The sequence below is a fragment of the Erithacus rubecula genome, assembly GCF_903797595.1.
Source record: "Erithacus rubecula genome assembly, chromosome: 4".
NCBI classification, from domain to species: domain Eukaryota; kingdom Metazoa; phylum Chordata; class Aves; order Passeriformes; family Muscicapidae; genus Erithacus; species Erithacus rubecula.
In genome coordinates, this window is record NC_136686.1 from 37,159,462 (window position 1) to 37,181,052 (window position 21,591).

A 21,591-nucleotide genomic window follows, 5' to 3' on the forward strand; every position below is an offset into this window, starting at 1 on the left:
TCTGTACTGTGTCTCAGGTTTAGGGAGCAGCACTAGGAACACTTCTCTCCTGGAGAGCTTGCTAGGATAGGAAATGGGACTGCTGCTGAGGTATTTCCTATTTCTGACACTTTAAAAGTGACTGAATACCTGAATATAATCCTGTCTTGAAGGGTTTTTTAAATCCCTTTTCTTCCCTTCTTTCTGGCCATATAATATCTCAATTTATGTAATTTATTTACAGCCAAATTTCTGGAAGCAGCCATCTCAAAAATGTTCCTCTATCATAGCTATACAGTAAATGACAATCATAAGTATTTAAAACCTTGGGTACCTCAGTCTTACCCTGATATATTCAGGCATAGCATTACTGAATTACATTATTCAGAGTGTATTCAGAAGTTTCTCAAGTAAGAAAATATTTTCTGACAGAAATACCTCACCTCCCCTTCTAGCCATCATTCTTTAGCCCAGATTAGTGCTTCATCTGTTCATTGAAGTGGTAATTGCAACTTCTATATTTTCTCCCAGATTATTCTTCTTATTTTATTTCAAAAAACAGCTCTTTTTTCTTTTTTTTTTTTAAGTCATCAGAAAAATTATTCAGCATCTCCCCTTCACAAAAAACCCATTATAAAAGAAAAAAGAAGAGTGAATATGTCTTCCTTTGGAAACCACACCAGTTGCTACCATTTTGCCTTGAAAAGAGAAAGAAGGTAAGGAAGTAAAGCCCAGTACCCTCCATGAAATTCCATCTACTGCATCTGTGAAGAAAGGTGGAGACTTTCCTTGTTTCTCATGAGCCACAATATATTCTTGCTCAGCATGTGTTCACATGGTACCAAGAGCCCACAGTACATTAGAGGATGTTCTGGACTGGCCTCTGTAACACACACACACATTTATTTTGTGCTAAAGTACAAAGTTCCATGTGTTATTGGACCAGAAAGTTTTACCTCTCCAGGATCTGACTTTTCAGGAGTTCCCCTGGGAACTTTTTGGCTCTCCATAACAATAAGCACAAAAAAAGTCCATGAGACACAACAAAGCTTGCTGAATGCAGTGGAAAGAGCAATGAAATCCCAGGGCACTAGGTTTACTTCCAGGACAGAGATTCTGCACTATTTCTACAGCCAAGGCTCAGTTGAACAAGACTGCAGCATTCCTGGGTTTGCAGGACACAGGGTGGCCTTGGCCAACAGCACTCACTCTCTTGGATGTGTATGTGCACCTGCTTGGATTTGCCATTTGTCTGTGATGTTGGAAGCTTCTTTTCAATCCATGAAAGTGGATTTCAGAAGTATTCCCACCACACTTTTGTCTGCAGTTTCCCAGAAGGGAAAACGATGAATTCATGTGTGCTGGCTGGCACATACACAGAATGCCTGAAGCTTGTGGAAGTGCAGATTTGGTTGTGTGGCACAGAGAGGTGATGAAGTGTGTGCACCTGGACCTGCTGGCCAGGGTGTGCCAGCATGTCAGCCCTGCCACACAACTCCCATGGGGCCAGGCTCAGCTCTGCTCACAGTCTGCAGCTTTGTGCCTGCACAGGAATGTGAAAACCACAGGTGTAGCTCCTGGGTTGCAGAGCCTCTGTGATGCTTTGTAGGCTTTTAACATTACTGTGTCCTACACTGAGTAGACATATGTAATAGATGCAACTTCAAGTGTGTACATGTATTTTATGACTAATTTACATGTGTACTCTATTGGTGCCAACACTGAGAAATGAGTAGCAGGAAAAGATATAGGAAATCCAGGTCTTCTTTCCTATATAGAGTAACACTTTTCTTTTTACTGTTTATTCTTGTTGGATTTGATTTTTGGTACATTGTTTTAAAAACATCTACTACATTCAGCATTAGGTAGAGAAGTATTCTTTGCTTGTTCTTTTGGTATAAGTTTTCTCTACAATTTCTTGTGTACACTGTTCTATATATACCTCACTTGCACTCTTCTGACTGGTACACTTTTATTCTGATCTATACACTGTCTTTCTGACTGGTATGCTGTCTTTCAGATACAAAGGAGAGATAATTTTTAAGAGAGATAATACGATTTTTATGTTTTCTGTGTTCACTATATGTCTTCTCTGCAGAAATGATAAAAATAAAACCTGTCCTGTTTCCAGAAAATTTTGATCACTTTCACTGTGGTTTCCTGAAAACATCTATTTCCTTCATATTACTTAAGAGTGTAACTCCCTTACATGGCTGAATCAACAGCTGCTACAGATTGCTAAAAATGAGGAAATGAAGAAATTTCTGTTTGGACTGTATATTTGCACAACTCAGTAAAAATATTACCATGTCATGACTGTAAGATCTGGCTATACATTGTTTAGAGACAGAGCAGATTTCAACTAGTCTTGTTTTGAAGTTTAGGCAAATATCTATGTGAAAGTGCTAAACTTACTGATGTCATGGAGTTTTGCTGGCTCTTTCCTTCATTTCCCCAAGGAAGTGTGAGAGTATGCATCAGTGATCATCACAAGAATATGAATAGACCACTGTATTCAAAGGTTTGTATTAATGATATGGGTGTGTAGATTTCCAGTGGGTTTTACTGCTGCCATTTACTGTCTGTATGATGGTAAATCCTCAGAACTCTGGCAAAGTACAAAGATATTGCAGAAGTTTACATAAACATCTGTATGGCCCTAAACTTGATAGCTGATATCCATAAAGAGATTTGGAGCATGGCAGAGCCCTGCATGATGCTTAGAATCTGGGAAAAGTTATAGGAACAGAGCTGTTACTTAGAAAATGAGAATTTTATCTGGTCCTACTGCTTCTGTACATTAAGAAGTGACACAAACCCAAGAGACATACTTGCTAGCAGCAGGAACAAGACTAAGAGTGATGTAAACTAACACTCATAGAAATCTTTGAGAATACACATAAGACTCAAAGCACAGGAGACCACTCAGGGACCAAGCCTGAGCAAAAGTTTCTGCCACTTCTACCAAGGCAGGCTCACCATCAACCAGCAGTTCTTGACTGTAACCTCTCACAGTCCTCACCAATGAAGAAAGTATACATTTCTAACTTAATCCAGACTGCCACATGGTAAAGCCATCTGGGAGGATATTTTGAAGGAAACAGATGGAAAAGGAAGAGATTCCTCTGAATGTAGTATAAGATTTACATTATCCTCCATGAACTTCCATGTAGTCCCCATGTTTATATAATTTATCACTATTTCCTTAGACAGCTCAGATTAGAAAGCCTGCATGAGCTCATGTTCTTGTTGTTAATTCTGAGTCTGAACCTCCCTACTTTAAAGGGAAATTAGGTACTATAAAAAGAAATCAGAGAAAGGCAACCAGACCTGAGTGAAACCCAGCAGCATGAAGTTCTTGATCATTGCAGGAATTATACAGTTTTACTTCTCCTTCATTCAGCCTCAGGAAGACACTGTCATGGGCATTAGCTCACAGTGAAAAATTTTTGCTCTTTTCCATGCACCTATAACAGCAAAACTGCAATGGTGTGGTACTGTAACCATGAGAGTGGGGCCTGTTAGAACCAGGAAGGGTTGAAGATAAGTTCAGTGATTTCACTGAACATCCTTTTGTCTAAGGATTAAAACCAGAAATGTTGTTTGTGTAAAGACATGACATATAAATAAGGTGTTCCTTCACTAGTCAGTTGTGGTAACTGGAGAGATCTAAACAGTCTTGTGTCCTTTCATGCATTCTTCTGTGCCTCCTTGCTTTCTGCACAAACACTTTCAATACTAATAGGAATGCCAAAGGGCTTTCTTCTCTCTGTCTCACTCTCTCTGTCTCTGCCTACAGAGATGCTGCTGAGGCATCACTGCAGCAGTGGTGGCATCCAGCTGGTTGACACACACTACAGCATCCCTACCAGAATCACTGCTTCAGCAAATGGTCAGGAAAATGCATATGGGGAATCTAATGCTTCCATTCAAATGCCTACATCACTTTGCCATCGATTAAATCTGTCACTACTTTGTTCTGCTACAAAGCAACAGAGTCCAGGTCCCCTCTTTGTCCTCCTACACCCCAGCCCAGCTTCAGTCCCAGCTATTTCTTCCTCTCTTGCACCCATGGCTGTGCATGGTTATTGTGCAAACAAAACACTTGCAGGAGTCAGTGCCTGGGGAGCTTGGAAGACTTTCAGCACTGCAAGGCCATTGGCAGCAATGGTTTTCTGCTAGGCTAGGCTAGAACCATCAGCTCCAAACCCCTCCTTCCTGCTGACCTCAGTGGAATTGAGCTCTGATGCGTACCAGAGGAAAAGGCAACATTAACAGCCCCCCAGGAATCTCTGCCTCCTGGATTTGGTCTCCTCTCTGCAGCAGGGTTTAGCCTCCCTGTCTCTCAGGTGCCACAGAGGAGATAGTTGGCTTTGTGCCCACTGGCAGATTTACTACCACGTTGTAGTAGGAACAGCCTGATTGTAGCAGTAACATTGGAAGGATATAGGCAAGACACAGAGAGGAAATATCTTCTATTAGAACAGCTTGGTGTGCTCTGAACTGTGGGCTGTAGTCAGATCATACATAGTAAGCCACTGGGGACTTAGGCTGTGTTTTTTGCATAAGCTGGCTTCTTGCAAAACTTAATCTTACTTGAAAGTACTACTACATTCATCCTGTGTGTTACCTCCCTCCACCATTCAGAGACATTAATATTATTAGCTGAGCCATGGATTCATCATTGCTGTAACTGTATTGATTTCTTTTGTAGAAATCTGATTCCTGCACATGCTTTGGAGACTTACATCATTTTACCCCTTCAACTCACGGCCAGGATGTTTTCTGTTTCGTATGCAACAGCTCCTAATTCAGATTGCAGTAGATATTATGACAACATACACTGTATAATAATGTATTAGAACCATAAGGTGGAAAAATGAAAGTATTATTCCTTTCTAAAAGCAGACCTCTTTCCAGAAGAGCAATGGACCCTTTATGCTGTTGACTCAGCAATCATTCATTTACATGGAGACACAGCAGCACAGCCCATGGACTCTGCTGAACAGTGATGGACTTGCTCCCATGCCCAGAGGTTTTCCTCTGTTGGTGCACATATAATAAAGTGTTAGAGTTAGGTTCTTGTAGTTTTTAAAACAGGGCAGGCTGGGAGAAGAAAATGAAGTGGATTGTAACTGCAGTGTTTGAGTGTTTTCATGACACCTTGTGGCTTGCATTTTTTTAAAGTGTTAAAAAAGAACAATGCTACCCAACACAAAACATTCAAATGTATTAGTCTTTATGATGCATTCAGTCTAGTTACCAAGTTCAGCCTATTATATTTTGTGGGTTTAGAGAATTCTTCAGTGTGACAATGCAGAGCAATGCAGAGTCCCCAGGCAGTGCAGAGGAGAGCCCCTTTATTACAAAAACCTGGCCTTTTTAAGCAGTTAGCTGGTTATTAGTTTACATCGTTTTAAGGCACAACAAGCCCAAGCCACCCAACCACCATACACCACAATGTGGACACATGGCAGTCACCTCTCTCATGTCTCTCTACCCCTGGTCCAGCTGAGCCACTCCCACAGTTCCCTTCTACTTAGCCTAAGTAGCAGGTCTGAGCCATGGCTTTACAAGGGTAACAAGGCCCTTATTTTATAAGGCTTTACCTATATGCAGCACTTTAGAAAAGTAGAGAGAAGGGTTTTATGCATGTGCCCCTCCTTGCTGTAATGCAGTGCCCATCTATCCACATTCAGGACACACAGAGATATCTGTTACATGCTGGACTCACACCATGGAAGTGTGCATGTGTGTCTGTATTACCACTGCAGGGTGACCAATACAGAAAGAAGACAATTCTGAGCAGGCACTGTCCACTGCTTCCTCCTCTCTTTCCCAAGGGCCACCACATGAATTGCTCAGCTGGTTGTGCTCAGCAAGACAATAGTGTCCCCTAGTTCATATGATTGAGGCATTTCCCTTCTTTCTTTACAGTAAAAGAAGCCAGCTGAATGAAATACTGAAAAACTATTTCACTTTAAATAGTCAAAGTAATTTAAATTAGGTTTTCTTACCTGAGCAGGCTTCTTTTGAACCACTTGTTGAGGCTGAAAAGTAAAACAAAGGCACAGTGAGAAGCAAAATTAAGTGAGAACACTTAATTATGATTTTATGAATGCTAGGAAAACTATATTCAGCAATAGAAATATAACACAGGAAAATCCCACAGTCAGAAATGGAGAGATGAACATATCCAGCTCTCACACCCAGTCTCTCCTATACCTACAGCTTTGCTCTGAAGTAGTTTGTATTACTGTAGATGAAAAGGTGTATATTAAGTTTGTACAATTAAAACCAAAGTGAAACCTTATTTAGCATGTTACATCTTTCAGCTCCTCTATGGTATTGCTGCTTTAACTTATCAGACCCTGAGAGTGACCTGATTTTATGACTAGATTTTGTTATCTTCACTGCTGCTGCTCTCTCACGACATTCTCATCTGTGAGTGGTGTCCTGCTGTGGGAAGCCCTCCCTATTCATCTCGAGCAGGGTCAGAGCTCCAGCAGAGAGGTGAAGAATACATAACCCCATTCCTGAGCCACAGCTTCCCACTTGACCAAATCCACCCTTGCCAAAATCAAGGAGACTGGGATGGACAGTGGTTCCAGCCCTTGGAAGCTCTGGTTTGAGACCTTCAGCTGCGTGAAGGTGATGCTGTGCTGACCCTTGCAAGCCTGTTGGTGTGATTATGGGGTTGTCCATCACTGGCCAGGTTGGGTGCATCCACCTGCCTATGCAGGACATGGTGGCACCACCATGGATTCTCAGCAAGTCTCTCCTAGCTGAGCCCACCCAGGACTGGGAAACACAGTCCTCACATGAGTCAGGAGACCCACCAAGGTGGTGGTGTGCTTCATCCCAGCCTGTGAGAAGAGGAGTACCAATTAAGGAACAAATACAGACATGCTTAAAATACATCAGCACTGCCCTGATGATGGGATGACCCTTGTGAGTGCTAGGAGCAGCATGGAACAATAAGACCACAGATAAAGGATGAAATCCTGAGCACAGAAAGGACAAAAAGGCTTTTCTTACTTCAGTGGGACAAAGTTGCTGCCTGACCCCCTCCCCCGGACATTCTGTTTTTAAAGTCTATGAATCGCATCCAATGATTTTCTTCCTGCCCTTCCTTCCTGCTTTTTCCTAATCCCAGCCATAATTTTAGTGCCTTGCTTGGCCAGAAGCCAACATGCCATCCCTCTGCACAGCCAAAAACCTAATTTTCATGACAGTGTAGTAGGAAATAACTGGAATATTTCTGAATAAGCAGTTAAGTGTAACTGGCCTTTCAGAGCAGTATTTCAGTGGGAAGGATCAATGAAAATGTAAATTAAATGTAACTGATTAAATTCAGGCTGCCCACTACAAGTGCCCCATTTTAACAAGAGATGCTTTGTTTATTTTCAGTCTTTTTCTAAGTCAGTGGAATGCTACTGCTCTTATATTTTTATATATAACAGGCTCCAAGTTCTGCTCTCAAATAAATATGAGAGGAAAGAAACTATGTGATGACGGGGTCTGTCTTTAAACTTCAGGGTGGACCCTTTCTTTTTCCATTAAATTTTCTTGCAATGGAGAAGCTATTATCAAGGCACACATTTTATTGATGCCTTCTCCAGGTGGACGGCAGGCCCTGAACTCATTAATGGACATTCGCTGCCCTTGGACAAAGGAATGATTTGTTTTAAAGGATTCTCTCATAATTACAGAACTCATTGAGCTCTTCTGTATACTGGCAATAGTGTTTTTTCACTTTATTTTCCTTTTCCTTGCCTGTTGATTACACCTGTACATGTGTCTACTCCCAAACCACATGAAATTCACAGACATTTTTAGAGGCTGACTGTTTTCTCCAGCTCAGAAATCCCCATATATATTTGGCCATGCATTCTATGTTCATGTGACTCTCACTCACTGTAGCTCAATGAAATCTTCTGAAAGAGCTGCCAACTCACCATATTTTCCATGAATTAGGTCCTGACACTTCAATGAGAAGAAAGACAATATCTGAAACAAGGCCAGCTCTGGCTTTCTGCCTAGTATGTGTCACAGTAATTCTACCAGCTGCCCTTCCACATGGCAGTTCATACTTTTCAGACCACCAAAAAAAGCCCCTTGAATACTTTCAGTAATGGCTGGGGCTTGAGCTGCCAGCATGTTTTCCCAGCCTCTGGCACCCAGTGGCTTTGGACTGGACCTTGAAAGTTATTTTGCGTGTGTTTGTTTTGTTTCGTTATTTTTATGAATGGCTTCCACAGGGGACTCTGACTCTAGCACAACCCTATCCAGCCATTCATAAAAAGCAGAAGGAAAATATTGTACTTCGCCCAGTTGGAAGCTGTCTCTGATACTGATCAAGGCTTTCAAGAATTTTAGTCATTCAAGACCTTTGCTAGCGTAGTGCTTCACATCGAGAGCTCCTTGGCAGTGCTTACTGCAGGCTGGGTTTGCACTGGACTTGGGATCTGGAGTGCAGCAGATGTTATACTTGCACCCTTAAATGGAAGAAGCTTAGCTATGCAAGCCCAGAAGCAGGACTCAGTCCCTCAGCCACTACCAGTGGCACACACCACTGACACGCTGGGAGCTGTGCCCACTCATGGCACATTGAGGGCTCCAGCCTTTGGCAGCTGAATCGCTGCAAGTGCCAATCCTCAAAGGCATTGCTTTCCTGCCTCAGCCTGGCTGAGTGGGGAAGGGGCTGGACATATAAATCCACTAAGATCCAGTCCTGTGAGGACTAGTGCCTGCTCACTTAGGTCACCCAGACCAGAGGAACTGAGGTGTTCAGGAATAATAAGAAATTTCCCAATCACCCCTTTAATCTCTTTAACTGTTGTGGATATGATGCCTTTGGAACCACTGTGACATACTGTAGATTCGAATGATTCAATTTGCTAAACTTTGTGTTTACTGAGTTAAAAGATCTTTCCAGGGCTTTGAAAGTGACGTCTCTGATTCACAAGTGTTGCATCTGCGTGTCCAATCAACTGGAAAGACAATCTGCCTCAGTTGTGGAAAAGACTGGAACTATAAGATAGCCACGGACAAGAGACTTTAAATAGGCGCTCTGGAGCAAAATAAATTTGTAAGCAAGAAACGAGAGCTCTGAACTGTTATGTAGCGTCCCCTGCTAGGAGGCTGCAGAGTAAGGTGGTAGAACTAGAACTTCTCTGTCAGAGGCTCTCTCACTTATGTTAGCCATCTCAAGAGGAGGTTTGTGCAATACAGCACTTTCAGGTTTCATTTTTGTCCTAAGTTTGAAAAACAGCTATGGTACACTGCGTGTACATCAGCTGATACATACAGTTCCATACACATGAAAGTAAACTTCAGGGTTTTTTACATCATGTGCAAGTACAAGTCAACACTGGGTATCCTTTTAAAATATGTATGAGACAGAAAGAACAAGTGACAGTGTTGGAAAAATCCTATGATCACATCATTCGAACATCTATCAAACAAGAACAAATCCAAAATCCATTAGTATTTCTTTTGCCATATTTAAAATAATAAGTATGTGATCTAAGGCAAAAGATAATAATTTAAATCTTGAGGACAATATTCCTAACCTTGAACAGGAAAAACTCCACAAAATGCCCGAAAAGGAGAATACACAACATTTTGATGGTTTTATCTTTGTTGTAAGTTTTGAGTGTTAAAAGCCCGACTGTTTATCATCTGCACTTCTTCCACTCCTCCTCTGGCACACATACCTCATTTCGGGTTTTTTTGGGTTTTTTTAATTTTCAAATTCTGTTACTTTATGTCAATATCATACTGGTCAAACAATTTCTTTGCGTTCTATATGAGAGCAAAAGAACAGCTTCACGTGATGAGATCATATTCATCTTGTACCAGCAGTTCAAAGTTGTATCAAATTCAATTTGTCACACTTCTCATTCACAGAAGTCCTTCTTACCCTCTGAGTTTCCCTAGTATTATAAAGCTAGGGGAGGAAAATGGAAGGTTAAGAGTAAATCAATATCAACTAGTATGAGCAGTGTTGGAACACATTTTTAATGATGAGAAATAAAAGCATTGGTTTGAATGAATATCACCCCCTGACTGCTATGCCTGAAGCTCCAAGGGTAAGCTGCACACACATGGTGCTCTTAGATTTTCTGTTCGTGTCTTCTGCTTCAAACTGAGTATAATGAAGATGTCTGATTGATGCTTCTTGGCAAGAGTGACTCTTTGTTTTTTTCCAACAGCTTGACACAGATAAGAGATTTGCATGGAGGTAGCTCTGCTGGGGAGACTAAATGGCCATGATAGAAACTAATACCCAGTTAGGATGACATTTATAGTGCTGACAGCTCAGTGTTGTGCAGAGATCATTAAAATAATTTCATAGGTCATCCAAACACTTGTAGTTCTAAATTAAAAGATGAGTAAAACCATATTTGGTCTTTTTGTCTACATACCCTTGAAAAATCAGGAAGTTCATATTATACCAGTTGAAACCAATATAATCCAAAATAAATCATGTCTTACAAGCCGTTCCATATGACAGCAGAGTAACTACTACTCAGCCCTGCAGCTTTAATTGGTTTGAGTCCAGCCTTTCTCTCTCTTTTCCAACACAGAATGATGCAGTGCTGGGACCAGGGGCCCAGATAGACTGCCAGGAAAACCTCAACTGCCAGCAAAAGCCACTTCCTGATCATCAGCAAAAATCTTCCTGAAATTGCATAGGATGATGTGCCTGCCATTCACTCCTCAGGTCCAGTATGCTTATGGCTTGCTTTAGGAATAATTTCCCTTTTGAGGCAGTAGCAAAACTGCTTTTTTTATCCCATCAGTAGTGAGGGGACTTGTGTTTTGGAAGCACAGGTCATGAATTCTCTTGCCTCCGTCACATGTTTGCAGTCAACTGGCAACCGTAGTGTCTGTGTGTGCACACTGCTGTGGGTCATTAGAATCTAATAGCAAAACCATCTGGCCCTTAGAGTTCAAAGGAGATTTCACAGTTCTCTGTGCAGTCTCATAAATGAGGCTAATAGTAATCTGTGGAGATTTCTGGCAAAATCTGTGAAACTATTCTTTATTTTCTATCCTACTTGGCACTCCTCTGAGTTTTTAATACAAAGTCAAATACTTGCAAAAATATTTATTAGCTTCTAAACTGATCTTCCCTGACTGATGCTGGAAAAGTCTGCAACGTGTCAGAAACTGTACCAGTTCATCGATGACAAAGAGTATTTCTATTCCACTTGTTGGGGAGAGAAGAGAGCATTGGAATTTTAGAAGAGTAACTTTTAATAGCCATTTGACTGGCATAAAAATTTTACATTTAATTTGGCAAATTCAAGGCACACTGCTTCAAATTACTCTTTTGGTAGTCTTAAAATTCAGGCAGTGGTATACATATCCAATTAGATATGTATATATCCAATGGAAGACAAGAAACTGACTCCATTTGGGTTAGTATTTCATATATTTTGTTTACAGAAAGCTACCTTCTCTACAAAATATCGGTAAGCTGCTTAATTTGGAATGGTTTTACATTTTGAGAGCAATTAAAAGAATGAAAGAAATGTATTTAAAAATCCAATTTTGTTTCTTCTATGCTCACATAATCCATTATTTCTCAGTTGTTTGACCCAACCTTACCCCCACCATTACAGATCTTGACAGTTACAAATTCAATGGTTAGAACAGGAAAGGAAAACCCATAATTTTTATTCATCTGCTAGCTGAACTGTTAGTTCAAGCATAACAATATTCCAGTGAGTTTATCAAGGATATAATCAAAATTCAAAGCACAGTAGATGTTAGTTCAGTGTTCTTCATACATGTTATTAATTTTTATTATGTTTCAGCCAGTATTAGTTACATTTCTATAAAATATTTAAGGCAGTGCAGCTTATGAAATACCCATTTAATGAGCCTTGTATCTGTGTTTCAATATAATAAGCAAAGTTTAAAATTAATAGAGCTCATCAGCAGAAGGATCAGCTGTTGCTGACTGCTCCTCTTCAGTCACTGCTGCTCTGTGGGGTTTCCCTGTTACTTCATTATCATCTGTCACACACTTGATAAGCTTTGTTGATGCATTTTGCTTAAGTTTAGTTTGGCACCCTCTGCACTTTGCTGCTAAAATATTAAAAAGCATTTTCTGTCTTTCAGAATAATTCCAGCACACAGTTCAGCATTGAGGTTTCCTTGATACACACCTACGGAAACACGAGCTGGCTCTTTTGTCTGGCAAACTTCATATGTGTCTGTCTATTTATAATTCCCTACACAGACAGACTATTGAGAAAACCAGAGGGGAGGTTTCAGTCATTCTTAGCTACAGTGTAAAGAAGAAACCTTACATTTTAATAGACAGAAATAAATTATAAATTATTTGCAAAGAAACCAAGCCCTCATTATTCAGGGATACACTGATCAGAAAATACTTAGCTTTATACCTTGAAGATCTGTTCAAATAACTATTGTGCAAATGTTAGTCCCAAGACTATCTTGTCTGTTTGGATACAGTAACTCCTGTGTCCACCATGCATTTCTTTTGGCCCATGTGGAAACGATTTTTGGTCACTACTAAACAGACTAGATTTGAATTGATGACCTAGAGGTGGAAAGCACTGTATCACATTACATCTGGTTCTAACTTTGGTTTTAGTCTTCTCTCTCTTCTTACTCAGGCACCTCCTGCCATATGGACCAAAGACCCAGGGCAGTTTCTGCTGCTGAGATCATTCCCACTGGAACCACTGCATGGAGAGCTGATCAGAGCTGCAGGACTGTCAGCAGTGGACTCATCTCTGGACCTGACTGTCAGGAGCTCCTGAATACTCTTGACCTTTGCACTGATCTCCAGTGAAGTTACAGAGTAAATAGCATCGGGAAGTCCCAAACAAGCTGACCTGCTGCAAAATCCGCTGCTGTTTGGAAAGTGAACTCTGAACTTCAGTGTTTTTGCTCAAAAATGTAACTGTTGTCAGGTAACATTTCCCTTTATGGCCTCTGATGTTCACTCTTCTCAATTTTAAGGTCACAAGATATAAACTCATACAGAAAAACAGTGTCCTTGTGTCATTTAGAAACCTGAAATACCTGCAGCCCATTTTCCACAATGTAGCCTTAGACACAAACAATCAAATGAAAGCTTTTGCTAACAGGTCCAAGCATAGAAGTAGGAATGGACAAAGAGCTGAAGTGGCAGTGACTAAAAACAAAGGTAAACTGCTCTGCTGGGCAGACCTGGGACTACAGCAATGCCACAGCAGTATCAGGTGGAGAATCCGTCCCTGGCTATACACCTCCACCATGGTGATGATGCAATGGCCATGCCACAGCCTGGACTTATACTTCTTCTCAGGAAGGAGAATACTGATGAAAATACAGTATGCACTTCCCTTGGCTCTCAGGCACTTTCACAACTGTGGAAAGACAGCCATTCAAGCTACCTGGAAGGTTTGATTTGAGCCAAGCAGTCTGTGACGGCCCTTGGGTATTTCCCAGTGTCAGTCTATGGCATGTCTCTTCAGTTCAGCTGCATACTACAAGAGCTGCTGCCTCCAGAGATTTGCACTTGCTTTAGTGAGACACATCTCAGCCACAGCAGACAGCATCAGAGTGGGCACTGTGGGAAGGAGGTGCAGGAGACTGTGACCAGCCTAGAAAGCCTTCAGACTTCACCAACAGGAGAAAACAATCCAGTCCAGGACCTTTGATGGCTTGTATCTATACCACCTTTCCTCCAGACCGCCTAGAAGGAAGAGTCTTGGGTTTTGCTGCTTCCTTAACCACATCTGTTACATGGCAGAGGACAAGATGGTGAAGGAAAGCAAGCTCCCAGCTGCACAGCACAGACAACTGAAGGGCAGTGCTTGAGGCTGTCTGTGTTCAGGCACTGCTCAGCTCACTGAGACACAGCACTAGGTACTGTTAGAAGAACTGTGTGCCCCCTCATCTGCACAAGCTGGGGTAAGGATACAAGGGGTCTTAGGCAGACATTTTTGCACAGTAATTTTTAGTCCTTCAGGGATATAAAGCATCTTGTACAGAACTTATGTGGTCAGACCCAGGCATAGCCCTCAGCTCCTTCAGGAGCTTCCTCTTCCTATTCAACCCATTGCCTCCCTGACCTCCCATTGCCCTCTGATGGCTGGGCAGGATTTTCCTCCAAAGAAAAAAGCACACAGGGCAAGGAAGGCAAATCGCCTGTGCCTGGCTGATTTTCTGCAGCTGAGGATCTGGCCTGAGGCATTTCTCTTGAACTTCTTTGTCTGAGCAGATCCATTGGTAGCCACATGGTTGGCTGGGGATGTTTTTGTATGTCTGGGATGTACAGATGTCTGATAGCTGTCTGTCTATCGTATAGATTTGATAATTATTACTGCCTCCAGGACACTGATGCTGCTAAGAGTGTCTGTCAGAGTCCAAGCAGAGACAACTGACATTCTGGCATAATTTCATAAAGAAGTCAGAGTCCAAAATAGAAATAAATTTTCCATGTACTTGAAATATACCAGGGGCTTGGTGGCGAGTTGTTGCAATTAATCCACTTCCTGGCCGATATATTTTGGGAACATTCTGGTATATGGTATGTTAAATACTGAACCCAGTTTATATTCTGATTTTTAAATGGAAATTACATTCATTATGTCCAAAGGCATGATATCTACGTCCTTGCAAAGCAGAAAAAACCCCCTCCATTCCACTGCATTTCTGCTGTGATTTTACTCATTAACAACAATTTCATCACATGCATCATTGTAAAATCCATGCAATACAGTAACGTATTTTAAAAGACAGTAGCAGCTTTTTAAAAAATCTAGCTAGAACCCATTTAATAAATTATTGCAAATCCAATATCTATCCTATTTTCAATATCCCACTGTCAGCCTCTCAACAGCAGCAGAAATATGAATAGTGTCTGAGTACACAAGCTTCCCTTGATCTGAAATAGAGTAAAAAAAGGGAAAGAGAGGGAGGAAGAAAGTGATTCCACTCTTTATAATCCTGGTGTAATTTTGGAGTTGTTCTATTTACATCCCTGAACAGACTCTGAATTTAACCCAGTCTAGGAGAGAAGAATTTGACTGTAATTTTACAGGACAATTATCTGACTGTCTAGCAATAGTTGTTTAATAGCCTCTTGGAAGCTACATGTGACCTAAAGATCCTATTTGGTGCTTGGATCTAACAATGTGAACATCAAACGTATGTGTGTAAGGTATGCACACAAATCCCCTGCAGATTTTTTCATAATAGTACTGAAACCCGACACCACATCAAGAATGCAGCGCCTGGAGCACCCTACTACAGCCCCACTCCCTTGTAAAGCTTAACGTGGTTTCCTTGCTCACAGAGCCCCATCCGCCACTTGGAAAGCAGCCTGCTTTTACATGTTAGGATTGCTAGGGAAGGCTTGTGAACATTTTAGGAAATGCAGGTCGTTTCAAGAATAAGATTTTTGGATATTGATTCTCAGTTCCTGAAAACTCTCCTGTAATTTGTTGCTTCTGTGGCTGAAGTGACAAAACCTAATTTTTCATGCTGCAAAAAACTTAGCTAAATTCCCTCCTTGGGTAAATTTTGCCCTTATTTCCAGAGTCTACTGAAAGAGCTAAATGCTTCCATCTTCCAATTAGTTACATTTTATTGTGCTTGGAACCTCTATGGTTTGGGACATGCCAAAAACATACCAGTTGGTATATCTGTGGCTAGGTGGTCCTGGCAGCAGAGGTGAAAGCAGCTTGCTGGATGAAAGAAGAAAGAGAGCTGGCCTCCAAATGCTGCTGTAGTTGGCAGGGAGAAGCATACTCTTTCTGGGAATTAGGTGCACTGGGTAGATAGGAGCTTGTTTTGCAGCTGAGCATAATCCACTTTGGTGAGATCAGGTGTTATATCAGCACCAGATCATTTACCAGCAGCTGCAAGATCATTCTAGCATTGGCAAAGATGTGGCCAAGGATACTCTACTCTAGATATTGACAGATAAGGGTGCTCCTTGTGGAGCAAGGTCCTTCAGCTAGTGGCCAGCAAGCTGCTCCCAGGCATCTAAGGATCCCCACATTCCATGGTTGTGACTACCCAATCACAAGGAAGACTTTCTCTTGAGAAAGGACCCTGGGAACTTGACAGTATGTCTTCAGGCAAGCCCCATGGACTTGCCTTAAGCAGAGGTTGCTGTGAGCCCACTGCTCTCCCAGGCCATCTCCATGACCAGCAAAGACATCAACAGCAAGGGAAGGACAGCAATTGGAGGAGGGGTGAAGAAACAACAGTACTGCTTGTGCTGTCATGTGTACACCTAGGAGCTTCTGGAAATATTTGGCTAGGAAGGAACAGTGCTGGGAAGTTTTGGTTGGGTTGTATAATGGGAAAATGCAAAATGATGTGATGAAGGAATGGAAAGTGACAAGGAGAGATGGCAAGAAAGAGTAGACCAAACATATACTACCTTCTCTGCTTACACACAAGAGGGAACAAGGTCTCTGCACTGCCATTTATGTGCAAGGAACTGAGAGGAAAAACAGAAACACATTGTTCATATTTCTTTTTGTCCCAAGCTCACTAGATGGCTGTATTGTTGTCATACTTTCGGCTTCTTCCATGCTCTGAAAGCGTGTGCATTACTGACATATTTTGAGGGTTTTGTGGTGAGAGCAATTGAGAAATTTGGTTAGAAAGAATCTTCTTAGGTAACAGTGGGTTTTTCAGATTTTAGGATCAGATGCATTTTTGTAGGCTTTATGGTAGTGTTTCATCTTATCAGATCACAAAAAAGGCCAACAGAAAAGAAAGGTCCTGGGATTGTACTGCCCTGGAGAGTGGAGGATTCCACCCCACCTGCAAGGCCAATGACAGAAGGATCTGCAGGAGGATGTGCTCTCCTGAAGAACTCCAGCCATCTCTCAGCACAGCAATCTGTGCAGGAGAGGGTCTGCTTCAGCTTTTTGGCTAAAGGCACTGGCAACAGGATAGCCAGGATATTCACTGTTTATTGTACAAGCTCTTGAAAAGGGTGGGAGACAGTGATGGGATATGGAGTTGCCCATGCCACTTTGTCTTTCATCACCTCTCAGGAATGTCTGTCTTCGGGGCTAATTTAGATGCATTTACATAATAAATGTGTGGCCTTTTCAGCCACATTTTTTCACTTTAATTTCTGCCTGCCATTGCTGACACATGCTCGTGGCAATTTGTGGTTATTTTCCTTATTCTGCACTGTGGAATTGTCCTCTATTACAGCTTTTTCTTTCATAGATTAGCAAATATGTAGCTAATGAAAGTGATATAGTCTAGCTCTATTTTACTTAGCAAATACTGGGGGGGGGGGGTGTGTGTGTATTTTCTTTTATTTTAAAAAATTTATTCCCTATTGAAAAGACAATGCTTTGTTGAACTCTAAACTGGTTTACAAGTCCAAAACAGATGATTTTGTGAGTCTTCCAGATGCATCATCACAGTTTCAGACAGCTTCCTAACTGACAAGAAAGCCAGAATTCTTATGAGATCTCCACAGTGGAATTCTATTAATAAACATCCTGTACCTCACAGGCAACCCACTTAGTTGGAACTTAGAAGCATCAGTGTCCTTCCTCTCCTTAGTCCTAAGTGTGATGGGCCCAACTGTTGGGCTGGGATTGGTTGAATGGTCCCTTACAGATGTATTCAAGGGCTTTATGCTCAACTCTACATATGACTTAATACATGATGACAAACTTTTCACATCCATGCTCATCTCATGACATGATGATGTCTATGCTTGGACCAACTAACAGACATCAGATCAAATGTCTGGTGAAGAGCAGAATCTATATCCTTGAAGGCAAGTGAAAAGGGCCTTCAGAAAAGAGAATGCAGGATAATTTTGCATTGTTGAGAATTTTGGTAGCTAAGATCCAGCCTAGGGAGCTTTAGATTAACCTACCCACCCCTAGAAAATAGTCTGCCCATTTAAAATCTTGCAGCATGACTTGTAGCACTGGCCAGTAATACCTGGGAGTGCCCCTTTTCCTCTGCTTGTCTCAACCCTGATACCCTCTGACTACAAGGCTGCCAAAGTCCTGGGAGTCTTCAGTGTGCACATGCTATGCTCCTTAAAGATGGAATGCCAAGGAATCACAGAGACTTTTTGATCAAAAGATCTAATACATTCCCTGAATAGCATCCTGTAATAAGACAAATACAGAAAGGAGACAGAGACTACAGAAATAATCACAATCTGAACCTGATCTATTAGTGAATAGTAGACAATGGCAAACTTCAAGCAAAAAAGTTTGGGAAGTGCCTGGACACCAATATGATGTTTGTGTATCTCCTCAAGAGGATCACTCAGGTGGATTTCTTTTGGTTTTCTTTTCCTCAAGTATATTTTCCTCAACCCTCAGTGCTCCTTTGGAAATGGAAATTGACTCATTACCAGAGAGTCAATGAGTCCTGTAATGCTGTGGGATGGGTCATACCAATACTACTCAGTTCAACAGATAGGGCTTTCCTATCAAAAGCTTAGGCATAGGTAACTAAAAGCAATCACAATATTTGAAAACATAATTTTATATTGCAATATCCTTTTCATCTGTGCAGATCTTAAAGTGATTTGCACACATGAAGTGTCAAGAATCTTATAAAGGCATCTGTTTCACTCTGTCCTGAAAAGCAGCCATTTCTGGGATAAGGTCTGGCAGCACGTTTAACAGCACAAGACACATCAGTATCACATACAGTTCAGAAATGAGGTGAAGAATAGCATATCCAGTGTACATGGCAGAGAGAGCAGTATGTAATTATACAAACTGGACTTTGGCTAGTACACTGAGTTCAGACCCTCAGTGCCACAGGAACTCTGATGACAAGTGCTCAGGGCCTTGATTTTACATCTCTTCTCAAAAGCAGCACCTCCAAAAGCTGGAGGTGTATCTATAATCTATAATCTATAATCTACAATCTACAATCTATAATCTATAATCTGACAGCCCAGAGGACACACACATCCCCAGTCACATCCCCGGTGTACAGAGAAAACAGCACACTGCATCTGTTCTGCAAGAACATTCACACTGGAGTTCCAGAGAAATTAAACAGTAAGTTACAAGCAAGAAAGTTGACATAAAATCCACCAAGACCAGATGCACAAAACTAGAAATCTCAAATCTGTTTGAACAATCCTATAGAAATGGACTGAGCTGAAATCCATGGGGCTGGTAGCTCCATGCGGGAGAGCATAGGGCTGCGGTAGTAGAAGAAAATAAATCTTGGCAGTTCTACAGTGTGTGCCAATATATATGTTTTTCAGCTATAAAGTTATTTATAATGTAGGAATATGCTGCAATGATTGTTCAGAATCAATTTTAAATCAGTTATCAGTCTTTGCTTTAGGTAGGTGCTGGTTTTGAACACACTTGAGGAAACATTACATACATAAGATAGCTTTAAATGGAGACACAAAATGAGACACAAATGACGCTACATGAAGTGTAGACCAGCAAACCTAATAGATTGTCTCCTTTATATGAAAGCAGAAACCAAATTGTGAGTTTTGACTGACAGTAACAAATTGTCCTTTTTTCAAAGAAAAATCTAGTTAGCAGAAACATAGGCATGTTTGCTTCTGATCTCATGTTAGAAGCTGGAGTAAATGTCTGTCTGGCTTACTGGACATACAGAAGTATTAGTTAATTCAACACTCAGCTATTTTTTGCTTCTTTAGTAATACTAATGTTATGAATGATTATGTATTATTTGCTTATGCCCTTAAAAGCAATTGAATTTAAATATTTTCTTCTATTTCCATTCTGCTGCTGCCTCTTCTGTAAAAAGAGGATTTTTGCATCTTAACCACACTCAGCACCTACAGCATTAGGAAAATATATACATTCACATGCATGAATATACAAAATCCAAGCCTTCTTTTGCTTGTTCCTTTATTTAGTTTAATATATTCTCACTGTTTTACTTTAATGGCTGGAGCTTGATACCATAACCATTTTCCTCAGTCAGTTCATAATATCAATTCCCCTGTAGGTCAGAAACAATACCTCAGGAAATACCACCTGCTCTTCAGGGATGTTGCAGGAAATTTGCATTTCCACTTTGTAAAGTGTTATTATTTTGGACTGACAATCTAACATTTATTTCATTATCCCAAAGTCTTTGGATACCTGAAAGCAAGAGAGAGAATGGGTGTCCTGGCTGGCCTCCCACAAGCTTTTCATGGTCATTAACAATCAAGAGTGAGAAGACAAACAACTCAGTGCTGAAAGATGTGTGCTTCACAGGCAGCCCTCCCTGTCACCTCCTCTGGAGTATGAGAGCAATTCAGCTGTTCCATCAGTCTACCCCTGCTTTGCCAGCCCTCCTTTGCAGTGGGGCTGCTGAGTGCATCTTTCCCTCCTCTACAAACAGTGCTAAAGAATGGGGTGGTAGATGCTGGCAGAGGATTTATTCCTCTGAAGGAATACAGGATGCTTGAGCATGATTTCTGTGGGAAGTTGATGTCTTCCATCTACCCTTTTGTTCACTGGGTATGAGAATGTGGTAATTTTGGGACCATCAGCAGGGCAAGGAAAGGTCCCCAGTTAGATGCTTCCAAGCCTTGTCATGTTTTCAACAGCTGTAGCAAGTATCCCCAAAAAAACTTCAGCTGTTCAGAACTTTTTCTCTCAGAGTAGCACTTTGAGGTGACCATCAATAGAAACCCCAGCAATTTCATTCCCTTAGCCATGAGGTTGGGCATGAAGGAGGAGACTCAGAGGGAAGCTGCAATCCTACACATTTCTACATAATATGGAGTACACTCAGCTTCAGTAGCCTTCTTCCCACCACATCAGTCTTAGGTTTGGCTGGCTTTTTTTCTCCTCCCAAGCTCACACTGGTGTGGAAGAGCCATGCTTGGCAGAGCATAGCAGCATCTGCTTTGAGGAGCCACAGCTGGGGTAGTGAGTGGTGAGGCTGCATGCTGCATCCCCTCACACATGTCAGGGAGCATGTGCTGCTTGAAATGGCAGAGCCTTACTCACAACTGCCCATCACTTCTCCCAAGGGGATTGCCCCACCATGCAGAAACACACCTAACAGTGACCATGAGTCAACTGCAGAAATATCCCTAAAAATGGCTTTATTTGTGGAGGTCTGTCCAAATCCTGCTCCAACGTTCAGGAGGAAGTGTGACTGTGGGAACTTTCTTGCACAGTTTGCTTCTTCTCAGCTGACCAAATATATCCCAGAGAATTCACTTCTAGGAGGACTGCCTTGAAGCAATTTTTTGTATGATGAGTGTTTCATGACATATATCTATTTCAAGCAGTAGCACTGGAGACTGTTGAGGGAGGGCAGCAAGTATTACTAGCTGGTTGAAAGGAGACATTCTTTTTGGCTGGTTGCACAGAAGGACACAGATTAGGCACAGAGCAGGTAGGAGTGCACTCACCACCAGCTTCCCTGCATCAACTGATCAGCCCCACTCATGCAGGGGTGCTGCACTGTCATGGCCAGGCTGCCCTGATGCTGTGGAACTTGGTGTTACACAGTGCCAGGGGTAATGCAGGCTCCTCTTCCATGGTGCAGGGCAGGACTGAAAGCTGCTGCTACACCAGCAGCTCCAAACTGCCAATGTGGCACTGGCACAAGCAGCTCCAAAACTTTCCA

The 21,591-nt window shown here is 41.6% G+C and overlaps 1 protein-coding gene across 2 annotated transcripts in view; it reads right to left on the reverse strand.

Moving 5' to 3' along the window:
- HMGA2 (high mobility group AT-hook 2) overlaps positions 1–21,591 on the reverse strand; it is a 108,293-nt gene that overhangs the window by 13,993 nt on the left and 72,709 nt on the right. For both annotated transcript variants that reach the window (XM_079303952.1, XM_079303951.1), the window contains one exon: positions 5,997–6,029. In XM_079303952.1, the coding sequence (XP_079160078.1) occupies positions 5,997–6,029 (33 nt within the window). The remainder of the gene's footprint in view (positions 1–5,996; positions 6,030–21,591) is intronic.